The sequence below is a fragment of the Paramisgurnus dabryanus genome, chromosome 6 (assembly GCF_030506205.2).
Source record: "Paramisgurnus dabryanus chromosome 6, PD_genome_1.1, whole genome shotgun sequence".
NCBI classification, from domain to species: Eukaryota; Metazoa; Chordata; class Actinopteri; order Cypriniformes; family Cobitidae; genus Paramisgurnus; species Paramisgurnus dabryanus.
The window spans coordinates 34895804-34912390 of record NC_133342.1 but is presented as its reverse complement, the minus strand read 5'-3'; the positions used below and the strand labels follow the sequence as shown (position 1 = coordinate 34912390).

Genomic DNA, 16587 nt, shown 5'->3' with positions numbered 1-16587 from the left:
TTGAGAGGGCACATATAAACAAAATTATCTCCAAAGTATTCTTTTTCTAATAAAAACATTTGTTTATGTCTTAAGTGTTTGTATAGATTACAGTCATAAACCAGTCTCTGCCTATTTAAAGAGACAGTAACCTCAATTCACCTACTTAAGTCTAACAAAGAGACAAATAGCTCTAAAAATAATAAAAATATATTTAATTTATACAATAAAGACAGTGTTATGACTCATTTAATTCGATTTCTGTACCTAATGCTACTGTTAGCCCTTATTAATGTGCAGCTTTGTTCTTTTTTATAAATGTTTGTAATTTCTTTATTTTTTATTAGATTCTCCCCACCCCTTTTTGCTGATCTGAAAAATAATCCGATCCGTGCCTCAAAAACTGTAATGTGATCTGTCACACACCCCTACTAAAGTTAGTACACAGTGATGGCCATAAATGCATTTGTACTAATAATTGGCATAATAATTTATTTCGATGTTTCGGTTTTTCGGCCTTGGTTTCCTCATTTTCGGTTTCGGCCAAGAATTTTCATTTCGGTGCATCCCTAGAAATTGTTAATGGATGTTACTGAGTGGTAAGTTTGTGTTTTTGTAGTATGGATCTGCAAAACGTAACTGTAACGTCAATAGTAGAACTTCAGCCTAAATGTCAACATTTAGCATTAACTAGCATATAACGCTAGCACAACAGTCACAACTTTGTTTTTAGCATTGTAACAACATTGTACTTAATTTAATGTTGAGGCGTACATCTCGACTAATGTCACAGTCAGTGTTATGTTGATATTGGCCTGTTTTCCAGCTGCGTTTTGCATGCACAAAGCTTACATAAGGAGACAACAATCGTGTTTAAGACTTACGATATGCCATTACCATGTACAGAACTCACATTATTCATCTATAAAGCATTGTGACAAAATCATGGGTTTGATCCCCAAGGGGTACTACAACTACAAAATAAATACTGATAAAAGATGTACATACTCTTAAAAAAAAAAACTGAAGGAAAGGCAGCCATCACACTTAAGCATATTTATTGTAAAAAATACATATAAAAACAATTTGTCAGACATACAAAAGATTTAGGCATAGAAACAGCATCATGGACAAACAAAAGACAAAGCCATTTTGAAATGCAATACATATTTACACTTTAATAAATAAATACTCAGTTGTTCTTTAGCAGAATGAGGGCAGATTGTCTGACTGGGGTTGTGAATATCCTCAAACCATATTGACCTAAAAACATTTCCACCTTATTCACTTTTGACCAACAACTGTCAAACCACACAGGATCAACCCTTAGCACTGAATAATTACATAACTTTCCATTGATTTTATACTGTATATATATATATATTTATATTTTTTTAATGAAAACACCACCTTTGGAGTTAGCTATGCCCCAGAATAATATAGTAAATGTGTATAATGAGGTATGGCACCATATAAGTTAAACAAAGGGCAAAAGCTAACGTACAGAGCTTAAAAGATTGTCAAAATACTCTGACAATATCTCCCATACACTCCACAATGCACTGCACCACAAACACAAAACAAATGTAACTGTAATGATAATTGCTGCCATCAACTCTCTCACACGCACGCACACACACTCGGCATCTTACGTATTTGAATAGAAAATAAGAGTCTCTTCTAAACCAAACCCATTACAATACTTTTCGGAGATTATGACCTCCAGTGGGCCAGGCAGGGAAAGCCCAGAAGGCCTTTTATTTCATACGTCCAGAAAGTGGGAAGTCCTCCAAGACGTTACTATTCAAAATATGAACCATTAATCTAAGGCAAAGAAAAGGTAACAGACCAACTCAACACTACAAGACACAATAGAGTCATCAACGTAACACTCAGAAATCAAGTAACCCCAAAAACCTCAAAACACATTTTTAATGTAAAAACATCTCTGTGTCAGGATCCTAAACCTGTCCAAAATATTGCCTTTCCACTGTACTCTTCCTATAGTGCTGGTGAAGAAGTCCTCATTTCCCATCAGCTGCACTGAAACTCCATCTCTGGCAAGGCATGAGCCATATGGCATCACTGTACCCGACACACATCTCCGAGCCACAGATGGCCTGATTCACACGCATTCAACATATTATCAGAGAAGGCCTGGTGTGACTGGATCTCTTCAGTCTACTACATCCCATCCACAGTGAAGCATGTTGAATGAATGCATGAATGACTGTTCACAGTTCGCTTTCATGTCCTGCACAAAAACCAAGCCAAACCTACGCCCTAAATCCGAATTATGTTGAACACAAGCACGCACCTACAGACATTTCACCGCAACCAATGATACATCCATTAATCTGACTGGTTGATGTACTGCTCCGGTTTGTTAATAATGTACATTTTAACCGAGCAGAAGTATTCAGACCAAGAGCCTATAAAAGCTTTGAGGAACTGAAAGCATGTGGATAAAACAATTTTTTCATGTTTTTTACAAGTTTACTTGCCTTTGAAATGTTCCTATTAGCAACAATATGGGAAATAATCCCCCCCCCCACAAAAAAAAACATCATTTAGTATCACCCGAAATATAAAACATCATGCCTCGTATGTAATCCTGTGCAATATTTACGCATGTACAACTTATTTCTTTTCATCCAGGATCTGCCAAACATCAAGTTCATTCAAGCCGTAAACTCAGTCTTCCCAGCATGCTGCGCAAAACCCAAACACCAAGCCTGCGATCCCAGCATAAATGACGGAGTCTCCATCAAGGGAGGAACCCAAACCCCATCAAGATGTCCGTGAGACGATCCGTGTGTACCTTTTCTCTCCGGTTACATTTTAAATCCATGTCATTTGACAGTCTCACGTTGAGTTTTGTGGTAAAGAGTTAAGAGAGAAAAGGCAAGCAGAGCGAACCTGCTGTTCAGTCAGGTGCTGCAGAGCAGAGAAAAAGCCAAGTCACATCAGATACTTAAAGCCAGGCTTACTTAAACCAGGCTTATTCAGTTAGCAACAAGTTTTGATGCTTGTTTTCCGTTTCATAAAATATAAGCTCCTGCCCGGGGGTATTGTCTCCTAAACAGACGACACAAAAACAAACATAAATGCCAATGTTAAACTAAACACCTTACTCGCTTTAGTGAATGCCTAAATGCTCACCTGAGTCAAAGTGTCATTGCACCTGGACACACGAATCAATCGAAAGGATGTTCAGGACAGCACGGCTTCACTTTGCTCCATGTATCAATGCAGCTGTTCAGAGAAAAAAAATCAATATGCGTTCGATCCATGAGAGTCAATCTATTTCAAAGCACAACACCCAGGTTTCATGTGGTTTGTAGGGGTGTAAATCGGATAGTTCAGATACGATCCAATATCGTTTTTCTCCTCTAGCAATCCAAATATTTGCAGAAACATCAAACACTGCTTCAATGCAATTAATCTTTTTATGTTATGTGCCTAGTCAAACAGTTACATTTTTAACTCTTTCGCCACCACTAGTGATGGGCAATTTCGAAGCATGCTTCATGAGGCTTCGAAACATTTTCGAATCTTTTGTTTCGAATCATTGGTTCCGAGCTTGGCCAAAGTCACGTGATTTTAGCAAACGTGGCTTCATTACGTCATATCTGTTTCGAAAATCCGACGATTCACCATTAGGGGGAGTTGATCACAAATGACCAGTGTAGGTGAACTCGGGTCAGTTTTAATATAAAAGTTCATAAAACATTCATCCTTCTGACTAATAATACTACAACTTTGTCTACTTTTTGTTTATAGACAGATTTAATGACAAAAAATGTGCATAATTAAAAAGGGAGTTTGTTTTTATGATTTTGCCATAAATAAAAATAAAATCACATAATACACTTTTAATTATGTCTTAATTAAATAAAAAAAAATTTCTTAAAATTTTTTTTAGAACAATCTTGCTATTATTTTGTAAAAAATGTAAAATGTTTGTAAAGATCTTGCTGCTTTTACACTATTTTGACCAGCAGGTATCGCCAGCGAGTATGCTGTTTCGAACGCTTCGAAAAACTGAATCAATTTGCGAAGCAATTGGTTAATTTGATTCGAAGCTTCGAAAAGCTTTGCTTCTCCCATCACTACCATTGATGAGTTTTTCCCAGCAAAGCTAATTTACGCTATTATCCAAAAGGTGGTGCTCTTACCCAACTAATAAAACAGTAAAGCATTAGTTAAAACTCCATGTATGTTTTGATCATCGTTCTAAATCTGATCACTAACAAAAAACCTTTACAAAAATGCAATCATCTCAGTTTTTTTTTTTACTGTTTTTACAATTTTCTATTTTTAAAGAAACCTACTCATATTTGAGAGGTGATAAAGAGAGATCAAATGAAGATAGGATGAAACTTTTCTTTTGAAAGTAGACGGCCTGTTCTTTCATTTGATATATTGTATTTTTATGAATTTAAAGAAAAACATTTTCTGGAAAACATGAAACTTTTGTGAAAATGCAGTGGCACTGGCTGCCAAAAAAAAACATGCTGGCGGGAAAATAATTAATAACTTACAAATGCAACTAAAATATATAACATGAAATAGAAAATTAAAAAAAAAAATCTCTGCCCCAATTGGAACATTTACAACAACAAACTAACAAAAAATACACTTTTTTTAAATAAAGGAAAAAAATGAGGGGAAAATAATATCAAGCTTATAATGGCACATTCAAAGTTCAGTATTTTGTGCCAAAAATAAAGCTGTTAAACTTAAACGTTAAGGGGCAGTTTCCCGGACAGGGATTAGACTAGTCATAGACTAAAATAAATGTAAGAGCTGTCCAAACTGAAAACAACATATCTTAAAATAAACTGTAAAGTTTTTAGTAAGGCATGTTTGTTAAAACCCAATATTACCCAATCAAACTGAGGCCTAGTCCCAGTTTAAGATAATCCATGTCCAGGAAAGAACCCTTTAAAGGCGGGGTGAACAATCTCTGAAAGTCAGTGTTGACATTGGAAATCACCTAAACTAACACAACTTCTTTTGATAGACCCGCCCCACAAATACGCAACCCAGGCAACGATGTCAGTTTGTAGACACGCCACTTACTGCTGATTGGCTACCAGTGTGTTTTGGTACTGTGCCTGACTCCTTTTTCCAAAGCATTTTCAAAAATCGTGCACCCCGCCTTTAATCCGCCACACAACTTTAGATCTAACAGTCAAACGAGTGCTGCAGTGTTCAGTAGAGAGATTTTTCTTAATAACAAAAAAATGAAAATAAATAAATATCAACAAATTAACATTTTTTGGAGAGAGCGGACACTGCGTTCTGCATGGACACAATATTACCTGCAGTGCCAAACACACGCTCGTCTTCTGTCTATTTCTCAGAAGACAAGCTTTGTTTTTTTTGCAGCATCGCATTCACTTGCTGACACTAGCAGATGGATATAAATGAAAATGTGCGCTTTGGCAGAAACGAGTAGATGGATGTTACATCAAGGAATGAGGATGTGGAGAGTGTCAAAATATAGTTACGTCATATTGATATTTTACGTGTGGCATCTAGGCGTCATATCTTTAGAAATTTAATAAATGTATCGATCCATATCCATGTATTTTTACAACCCTAGTGGTTAGTGTAATTTTTTAAATACCTCTTATGATAGACACACAGGCAGGCCAGTCGAGCGATGGTCTCTCCTTGTAGTAGATCTTCAAGACAGATTGTACATTCGCCACTGTCCTTAGCAAGAACATCCGCTATGGAGCAAAACAGATGATCAGTATTAGACTTATTAGCAGAAGAAAGAGATCACCAATGAATGACATAAAAAAAGCGATGCTTACTGTTATAAGGAAGAGGTGGAGAGGTGAGACAGCTTAAAAGGTGGTCCTCGATTCTCCCCCCGGGGAAGGGTTTGGTGCAGAAAGGGCAACGTATAGCTGGAATGGAGGATAAACAAATTAATACTATGACCCTTTTGACATTATGACATTCTGTTCAAATATATCCTTGATTTCAATCTTTGACATGATCTTACTCGGACAATATTAGTGACTGAAATCAAACATTGATGCTCCTAATCTCATATTTAGATTGAGAGACTTTAACCTGGATTTTAGGCAGGATCACAAGAGAAATTGTTTTACTGGATCCCTTACTTATGGAGACTTTCTATATCATGAACAGGACAGTAACAGAGACTCAGACCACCAGTGAACTGGATTTGAAGTCTTTTATGTTTAATTTGTTATAAAATGAATAGGGTTGTTCAGATGGTAACTAATCCCTGGTTACTGTACTAAGGGGTGCTTGTGCTGCTGTCTTTGTCAAACCTCTGGACTGTTTTCTAATTGTTGTCACTCTCACTATCAACACTGCATGTCTAGTATGACAAAGCAGGAACAGGAAATTAATATAATTGAACGTTTAACATCAATGTTTATTAAAGGAAACGGTCGCTTTTTTGCGTACCACCGTGACGGTTGTTGACTCTGTAGAGGCCGATCCACGCCTCAGACATCGGGCGCGCGTGGTTCCCTCTCACCCGTGCGGATCTCGTCGTGACGCCGCTCCCGGAAGAGTGACGAGCGCCGGGCAAACGCTCCGAGAAAGTGCGCTGCGGTGCACGGCCTATTTCCTCCCCGCTCACAGGGCCCGTCGGGCTTCCGTCCTCCTCTCGTTTCTCATCGGCTCCGTTGTCGTCCGTCGGCGAGGCCTGGCTGGTCAGGGACGGGGACGCGGTGCGATCGGCGGGGCTGCCGTCACCGCTCGCCTGCTGTCCGGTATCCGAATCGCTGCCCTCCTCTGACCGGCTGTGGTTCGCCTCTGAATCATGATCGAAACTACCGGAAAACTCCACCATGAGGCTGGTAGGCCTTGCGCTCCGGATCCGTCGACAGGATTCACGCTTGATGCCATCTTTATCGAAAGATGTAGATACGGAATCCTCCTGTAAACGACTAGATCTCGTGCCCATGTTTAGCCGAGCTCGCGCACTTAATACCTATCGATCGATGACTGATCAGCTAACACGATCGCTTCCGTATGAGCCCCCAGGATATACAACCTTATCGTACATTGATTTAAACGTCATATAACATTGAAATGTACTGTATTTTGGTTTTATTCTTTCAGTTATGACAACTGTCTAACGCATTTTCCTGGAAGTTATGTCCTGTATTCCTCAACGGACTATGCCGGAAGTTCGCCTTCTGCGCGCAACCGATCCTTTGACGTCACAGTCTTCAATGACTTTTCATCCAATCATAGAACACGCACATCTAGCTTTTGAAAAGTACTGCACTGATTTTGAGAGTTGATGATTGTGGGTCGTTTAACATGTGAACTAACAAAGACATCTTTATTATTCAAATATAAGTGAAATATACTTTACATATTGCTCAGAGAATGTATTTATTACCATTATATTGAACCATCTGTTGCCTAAACCCTAATGAAAAACTCCAGAACCAATACCATCCAGTCTTCAATTTTAGATGTATGTGACAATAAAGGACAAAATGAGACAACGTTGTAGGATTTATGTAAATTAAAAAACTGAAGAAATAACACCCAACATATAGAGGGATAGTTTTGAAAGAACAAATAATATTTATTTTCATGAAAAAGAAACAATGTTATAGATGTAACAATTTTGAAAGTTGCTCTTGCCTAACTATGGAAAATGTATAAAAGAAAACTTTTTCCTTTTACTATAAATACATTAGGCTATATATATATATATATATATATATATATATATATATATATATATTAGGGCTGTCAAAAGATTAATCGTGATTAATCACATCTAAAATAAAAGTTTGTGTTTACATAACATATGTGTGTGTAGTGTGTATAATTAATATTTATATATAAAAACACACACAGTCATGTATATATTTAAGAAAAATTGGTTATATTTATATATAAAATAGTTATATTTCTATATAATATAAATGATATAAATGTTTATACAGTATATAAATGCAAATATTTCTTAAATATACACATGAATGTGTGTGTATTTATATATACATAATAATTATACACATTACACACACATATGTTATGTAAACACAAACTTTTATTTTAGATGTGATTAATCACGATTAATCTTTTGACAGCCCTAATATATATATATATATAGCAACTGGTATGGTCCAAAATGGGACAAAATTATCATACAGAAGATATAATTGGCAGCCCATGGGCCAAATGCGACCCTACTGTCCAGTCATCTTTATCATCTTTGATTTAAAATCAGCGTGGTTACTTTTACCATTCCACTGTACATTGAATTTTATTCCCTCCCAAATTAGGTATATAAATAAATTACTGCATCCATAACAACAAATTCAATTACTGCATCCATAGTCTTAAAACGTTTAACACACAATTTGCATAATTTCTCAAAGATTTAACATAATCCATTGGTTAACTTGATAAAAAAGAAAAAAAAAACATGTTTGATTACTGCAGTGTTTAAATTATTTCTAACAGTGTAGAAAAAAACACTTTATGACAACTTCTCACATGATTCTGAAAATAAGGGGGGTGCAAGGGGCCTCCATCATAAATTTTGCTTAGGGCCTCCAAATATCTAGAGCCGGCACTGTATCTTTGCCTTATGTTCATTCATTCTTTTTAACTTATTAATAGGATCTACCTAGCAAAACATTTTCTTGTGAAACTTAGAAGCGATATAGACACAAATTGTACTTTTTGTATGAACAGCTTAGAAAATATGTGGTTCACCTATATTGGTACTGCCCACTTGTAAAACCCTTCTGGGAATTTTTTTATTTTATTTTACTGTTAAGAATATTGATTTAGGTTTTTTTTGGAGACATGTGTTTTTGGTGTTTTGAAGAATCAAAGAGACTACTATAGTGATTGGAGAAGTTTTTCGAAGCTTCGAATCAATTGAACCAATTGCTTCGCAAATTGATTCAGTTTTTCGAAGCGTTCGAAACACCATACACGCTGGCGACACCTGCTGGTCAAAATAGTGTGAAAGCAGCAAGATCTGTCCAAACATTTTACATTTTTTACAAAATAATTGCAAGATTGTTCTAAAAATATGTTTTTAAGAAAAATGAATTATTTAATTTAATTAAGACATAAGTAAAAGTGTATTATGTGCAAACAAAGCATTAAAACGAACTCCTCTTGTAATTATGCACATTTTTGTAATTAAATCTGTCTATAAACAAAAAGTAGACAAAATGGCAGTGTTATTAGTCAGAAGGATGCATGTTTTATGAACTTTTATAATAAAACTGACCCAAGTTCACCTACACTGGTCATTTGTGATCAACTCCCCCTAGTGATGAATCGTCGGATTTTCGAAACGTTTCGAAACAGATATGACGTAATGAAGCCTCGTTTGCTAAAATCACGTGACTTTGGCAAGTTTGAAACATGCTCCGAACCAATGATTCGAAACAAATGATTCGTAACTGTTTCAAAGCCCCAAGAAGCGTGCTTCGAAATCACTAACCTACCAACTACATTTTCTGGGAAACAAACCCTGTTTCATATAATTTAAAAAACAAATGAAACTTTATATTGATTTTATAAAATTCTCTTTAAAGCAAAAGGCACAGAAAACTTTGAAATCTGTACTTTATTTAATATTTTATTGTAAATTCGCCCTAGCATACTTTGTATTTGTATTGTTACTGTCAAGTTTTTTAATTGATGTTTGTTGTCCGTTTATTTCAATAAAAAAAGATTAAACTGAAAATTCATTACGACTGCCACTAGGGACGAACTCTGACCATCGTGTATGGATGTATGGACAATTGAAAGGCGGTTTAGCCAACATAGGGGTTCAATTGGAAATTGTTATGTGGGGAGGGGGGTTTGAGGGGTAACATGTTTAATACTGATGACAGGAAAGCCACTGGTGTGTTTTAATTCAGACTGTCCTGCAAAAATTACAACGTAATAGTTTGTTTCCCTACTTTCCGTGACTGGTCACATTTCTTTGTAAAAACTACAGATTTTTTTTTACAGTGTAGACTTCCACAATCTACCTGTCATATTTTTGTTTAAGGAACATACTTTGTAACATGACATGATTGAATTTATAAATGACTAGTTGTGGGTGAATTGAATCACTTGAAGAACAATTAAATGAACCAACTTGTTCTCATATAACCTCAAACTAATAAATGTAATAGCTTCAACATGTAATGTTGTAACACTGAGTAGTGTTTCTTTGTAAAAAAAAAAAAAATGCAGAATAAAGTTCAAACAAGTCAATTACACTATTTTAAGCTTGTGATAAGCTGACAAAACGTATAAAACATAGTTGAATTTGTTTTGACATAAAAATATGTTGATTTGACAGAAATGGTGGATAATATTGTGTTTAAAAAAAAGGTTGCAGTTAATCCCTGTCTTCACAGCTATGATTATTTGCACGATTACTCCCAACAGTTTAAGCATCTCTCATTAGTTAATTAGTTATGGTAGAGATTACATCAATAACCAAAATCAATATAAACATTTAATTTAGACTGTTTCAGACAAAAAATTTGTGCAATAATTCTCACATGTGATGGCACAGAGAGAACGTCACTAAGTGTGCTGAATTACTGCCATTATTTGTTTGAGATTTAAGAAATATCTTACAGTTGCCCCTGGTCTTTATTAATGTATCATACTTGAAGTGTTTCTGCTAATCTAAGTAAATGCATTGCTGTAATGTCTTTGCAGATATCCTCATTCATCCAGAAGAGTTATCCAGCGCTGTCCCCTGTCATTCAAACACAAGCAGAAAGCACCAGAACAACACCACACACACTACACAACCAGGACACCGCAAAACCAAAGACCATTAATACAGATCACATTGTTTACTTTAATGCCCCTTATCATCTGCAAGGTTTAATATACTGTGATTGTTTTTCCCTATCATGATGTAAACAGCAATGTTGTGGGATATTGTATTTGTAGTTATGAAACCATTTAGATTTTGGTCATAATTTTAAATACTTGTTTTGTGATTTTTATTGTTTTTAATTGAAAAAACAAACAAACAATTAAAGATGTTTCTCTCAGTGATTTAATTAACTTAGCACAAAAGTAATGCCTAAATAAGTGAGATGACATATGTTAGTAAATAATTATGTTGGACAGGACTATTTTAACTCATCTGAACACATGCAAATGATGAAAAACAGAAGCGTTTTATCACAGAGAGTATTGCTGCTCACAATGCTTATTCAGACAGCATCATAAAATATAAGTAAATTGTAGAAACCCATGATTCTGCTTATCAGATGACAGAGAAATAATCTGGAGTCATTTTACAGAAAGTGCACATGTACAGTAACATTTATAGCTGTAAGCTGCAATGCCAAGTCAAGCCCAACATGGGCAGTTGTGCATAACGGGAAACAAATCTGGACATGCCTGATAATGAGTATATAAAAAATCTGTGTAAAATGCACACTTAAAAACACAGTTTAATGGTTTACGGTCACCAAAATGGTGAGGCAGACAAGATACATGTAAGAGGATGTCCTGTGCCCATATCCCCCCTAGAAATTTTACGTTCCCATAACGTTCTCAGAATGACCCCGCTGGTGTTAAGGACGTTGCCCAGTAAAGTTCCCAAAACGTTCTGAGACGGACGTGTTGTGGAGTTCTTGAAAGGGTTGGAGGACAGCAGACATTCAGAACATTCAGAACGTTCTGGAAATGTCAAAGGGACCATATTTTATGTAGACTTTACGTTTCCAGAACGCGCTCAGAACGACCCTGCTGGTGTTAAGGACATTGCCTATTAAAGTTCCCAGAACGTTTTGAGACTCACCCACAACTTATCCAGAAGCCCCAAAAAATAGCGGTAACTCAACCAATATATAATTATACTGTGAAATTGATACGATTGGTGTGGTGGAGGATAAAGGAGGAGATAGAGATGATGAATCCAAAATGATAATCTTTAATTGATATTAAACAAGGAACATGGCAACTGGTAAACAGCAAAACTCACAACACATCACTATAAACAAGAACTGACCTACAAAGGGAACAGCGGGGTATTTAGACAATTGAGTTATGAGGGGGATGACTGTCAGGTGAGGATAATAACAAACACAGTTCAGGTGAGAGAGTGAAGAGGATTATGGGAAATGAAGTCCAAATGAATGATGAACGGTGAAACATGGAAAAACAAGCTTTAACAAACTGGGACTGTGATGGAAATGTATAATTGAAAAACACAGAAAATAATCGAAGTGGGATTACAGGAAAAATAAACAGAATGTCAAAATCTGGCAAATAAACAGAATGATAATAAAAAAGCTACAAATAAATAGCCAAAAAATACAAGAATAACATAAAAGCTAACAAAAACCCACAATAATTAAATTGTTTAAAACAATAAAGATCCAATTAAAACAAAACATTTACAGTTGAAGTGCATAAAATGTAATAACAGAAACCAATATTTAACAACTGGTTGAATAAAATAAAAAATAACCCACAAAATGTAAAATGTATGTTTTCAGATGTGCAAATGTGTATTAGATATACAAATGTAAAAATTAACACCATACAATAAGGTCACAAGCTTGATAAACATCAACCTTTAGGAACTTCAATCTCCAGATCTGGAGCCTGCAGAATAAGAGCATACAAATACAAATCCAGTTAAAAAATACATTTACATAAAATGCATAAGTAAGGGCAAAAACACATAGTATAAAACATCACAAGTCCAAGAACTAAGATTTTTAACATTCAAATCGAGATGTGAAAAAATATGTTGGAAGGTTTCAGACTTCCAGAAAGATTTTCAAATTACCAACTTAAAGAAAAAGCAATTACAAACTACAAAAATGTTAAGCTCCAAAACTTCTTGGTCAAGTATTTTTTAATCGCCTGCTTCATTATTTGCCATTATTCTTTACTACTTCAAACAATGCAAGGACCAGTACCTGAAACATTTTTAAAACATGCTGTCACTTTTAAGCCAAAACACTTGTGCTTTTGTATCTAAAACTAATATTAGGCAAATTAACCCATACAAGAAATTATCCCATACAAAACTTAGCAAATTCAATACATTGAATATTGTAATTTAAATCAAATTGCACAAAGATAAATAATGAACATGACTGTTAAGTTTTTAAGTAAAGTGTATTAAACTTACATCATTCTTTACCCAGATTGCAGGAAGAAACACTTCTTCAGGTTTGACGAAGTGTGGTACATGACTTCTGCAAACCAAACACAAACATGATTTCATTTTAATTGTAAAAAAGTAAAATAAAAAAGTAAGACAAACACAAATTTATGACTCTTAGGTATTAAATTCCTTTACAAAAGCATTTTCAAAAATATTTTTTGTTTTGTAAACAAAACATATGATCTTCGGTTGGTGTCTTTGTGGTCTGAGCATTAATTAATTTTGTAAAGATCAAACATCTTATAGATTTCTTTAACATGCATATTGTTTTGTAAGCCTGCATGTTTATCGTTATACTTTAAATGGCAAATAAGAATATAATACTAGCACTTACAGCCTAACATTGAAATAAAAAACATCACATAAAAGAATAGCAAATAAACAGAAAAAACATTTATGTAACTCGCTGTAGAACAACAAGTGAAATTTATGTAGGTTTAAAAAGAAAAGTATCTTAACTTACCTTACAGTATATTATATAAAGACAAACGAAGATCAAACGTCGTCAATTGTGGCAGTTTGAATTTCATGCGACTTCCGGGTCCTCTTGTAAGCTGTGCCATTAAAGGTAGTCCTTTTCATAAAGCGGATTAAACGCTGTTGCTGTTAACTGACTACTGTTTCCAAGATGCATTGCAATCTAAATCATCATATTCGGAGAGTACAACATAATACATATTAGTATATTTGTCTGATGTATGATAGTGCAGACTAAATCACTCATTTATTTTTCTTCATTCTGAAATCATTTATTTATTACTTTGTTTGTATGGTCCACTGCACATTGTGAACATTCTGTTAATGTCTCAGGCGTCCCCCTAAAGTCACATAAGGAACCTTGAACTGCAAGACTTTTATAACCAACAAAGGACGTTTTAGGAATGTACCTAATGTTCTCTAAAGGTTCAGGTCTTTTCATCCTCTTTAGAGAAATTTTAGGGAATGTTGCCAGAGAACGTCACCTTCTACGTGGGTATCTCAACTTGACAAACCTGGTAAAAATTACTGTTTGTTTATGGGTTATAAATATATGTACAAGAAATCTCAAACTGTAAGTCAAAACATGGGATATTTTGAATCGCTGGGCTTATCTAAGGAACTGACTTCAATGTAAATACGTCAAACACAGCCAAAGTTATAGGGTGCTAACACACAGAGCTGCTCCATCTTTATGTATTTTTAAATCTCTATTAAAAACTCATTTGTTTTTCTTAGCTTTTGTCAATTGACATGGTCAGAAGTGTATTCTTTTATTTTTTTTATACTATTTATTGTATTATGTGTCTTGCTTGAATGTGTTTTACTATTTTCTTGATTAGTATGTGTTTTCGCTTTGGACTTGATTTAACTCTTCTTTTTATTCTGTACAGCACTTTGGTCAGTCTGGTGACTGTTTTAAATGTGCTTTATAAATTAAATTAAATTAAATTAAAATGTTCAAGCTGTGGTTACGGCCTGTAACCATAGGGGTTACAGCGGACAAGACAAATTCCATTACAAACCAAAGTAAATCCAATTTCTTTACCTCAAATATCAAAATATTGCGATCGGCACCTTCCCACTTTAATGACACCAAAAACTTGATCGTGTCATGAGCCAAAGCCACAAACGGGGCTAAGCATAATTAATGTAACGTTAACGTTAAGCTAAAAAAGACGTGAACCTGGCAACACTGCAAGACAGCGCTGAAGCAGCTTGACAAATGTGTCTAACAAAATGCCAAGACAGAGGTTTATTGGAAAACATAACGCTGAAATATTATTTTGGTCAAAGCTTAGCCACGTGAGCAGGCAGGGCGTTGCTATGGTTACTTCATGGCATTTTCGGCAGTGAGTTTTGTTCCGTACAGACATGAAACGGTCATTTCGGGGATTCACTCACGCATTTATATGCGGTTGTCACTTCCGAAAGTTTGCAGTGTGTACGAGAGTGGTGCACAGTAAGAAACTGAAGAGCATTCATAGTAGCTGTGTGTAGTGACAGAAACGCTGGACGCTGTGTACGCAGTCGTTTAATCGTTCGGCAGAGAAGTGAGAAATTACGGTCAAAGGTGAGGAAAAATGAATTGTCACTGATGCAGAAGCACGAGACAAGCGTTTTTAAAGAGTTATATATTCAGTCATTTGGTTATTTTGCCAATCGCGTCGGCTGACACTGCAAATATGCAAAGTTAACCCACGGTTTAGTGATGTAAGTTAAACATGCATTGTGAAACGTGAAACAGGAACAGGTAACCCAGGATTCAGTTAACCCGGGGTTTACCATTGCAGCATTATGGTACTTAATAAATAATAATAATAATAATAATAATAATTATTATTATTATTATAAAAAACAATAATACAATCGGTGAAATCGTTTTCTCCCAGACAAATAAATACCATGTAAATAAATGTAAAATGGCATATATTATTAATTTTGTATTATGCTGAACCGCTTTGAACCAGTTTTTTTGTTTAGTTTTTTCTGTCGCTATGAAACAGATAGAATTACATTAGAATGCGTGACGTCACATAGAACGCTTCTCTCATTAGGCGCTGTCTGCAGTGTGTTCGGTCATTCTTGTGAGACTCAGAACAGTAAAGGTTGACAACTCTCAGGGAGACGCTGCAAGGGAGGTAGGAAAGAAAACCTTACCAAGCATTACAACAAAAACGTGTTAGACACCAACTGCTTTGGCTAATATAACAATTAGTAAAAAAATTTTTTATTAGTTTATCTTAATTGACCCAAAAAGCAGATGAAAAGGCCAACCATTTAGAAACACTATAAGTGATTGGGAATTTTTAAGTACTGCACTATATCCTCAACATGTCATATGCTGTAACTTCACTTTAATATTCATGAAATATCAGTAAGGTATGAAAGGAAACCTTACAAAACATTACAAAAGAAAATTGTGTTAGATAAAAACTACTGTGGCTAAAATAATAATAATTGTTGCTAACCCAAAATACTGAATACTGTAGTATATACTGTATTTAAAACTTTTCAGCATGTCTAAACATGTCATATGTTATTGTAATGTATGTCATAAGTTGATGTAAATGGAACCAAAAAGCAGATGTAAAGACCAACAATTTTTAATAACTCTAACAAATGTCATTAGAAATACTGAGTATTGTGTGTGTGTGTATAAACATATTGAGACTATATTAAATATTATATATTGTTGATATATTGATATACTTTATACTGTGGAGGCATGTGCTTAATTGGATTTTTTTGGGGGGGTACAACAAAGTCTTAAGTTTTACATTCAGATAACCTAACACATACTGTACAGACCTGTTGGCAGAGGTTTGCTGTCCTTATGTAATTCAGCCTGAGGGTGGCGCTGTTATATTGATTGGCATGTTTTACATTCATATTGTGGAGATCAGTCCTGTCTGTTTTCCCTGTCCATGTCTCTTATT

The 16587-nt window shown here is 35.1% G+C and overlaps 1 protein-coding gene and 1 long non-coding RNA gene across 2 annotated transcripts; both read right to left on the bottom strand.

Moving 5' to 3' along the window:
• Positions 1 to 1020: 1020 nt before the first annotated feature.
• Positions 1021 to 7421, bottom strand: LOC135767446 (uncharacterized). The gene is made up of 5 exons (XM_065277170.2): positions 6436 to 7421; positions 5808 to 5903; positions 5615 to 5720; positions 3142 to 3234; positions 1021 to 3057 (listed from the first exon to the last, which is right to left on the bottom strand). Exons 1-4 carry the CDS (start codon positions 6938 to 6940, stop codon positions 3177 to 3179), a joined length of 765 nt encoding a protein of 254 aa, XP_065133242.1. The 5' UTR covers positions 6941 to 7421; the 3' UTR covers positions 1021 to 3057; positions 3142 to 3176.
• A 3765-nt stretch (positions 7422 to 11186) lies between these two features.
• Positions 11187 to 15147, bottom strand: LOC135767503 (uncharacterized). The gene is made up of 3 exons (XR_010542044.1): positions 13635 to 15147; positions 13136 to 13202; positions 11187 to 12600 (listed from the first exon to the last, which is right to left on the bottom strand). It is a non-coding gene; the product is annotated as an uncharacterized lncRNA (long non-coding RNA).
• Positions 15148 to 16587: the final 1440 nt, after the last annotated feature.

Bases quoted from the DNA above. Each gene is read 5' to 3' on its own strand.
- LOC135767446 (XM_065277170.2), bottom strand. From the start codon at position 6,940: ATGGGCACGAGATCTAGTCGTTTACAGGAGGATTCCGTATCTACATCT. The intron at 5,904-6,435 runs GTACGCAAAAAA...CCTCCATTCCAG, and splicing joins AGTCAACAACCGTCACGGTG to CTATACGTTGCCCTTTCTGC. The intron at 3,235-5,614 runs GTATTTAAAAAA...TTCTCTGAACAG, and splicing joins CTGTGTGTCTATCATAAGAG to CTGCATTGATACATGGAGCA.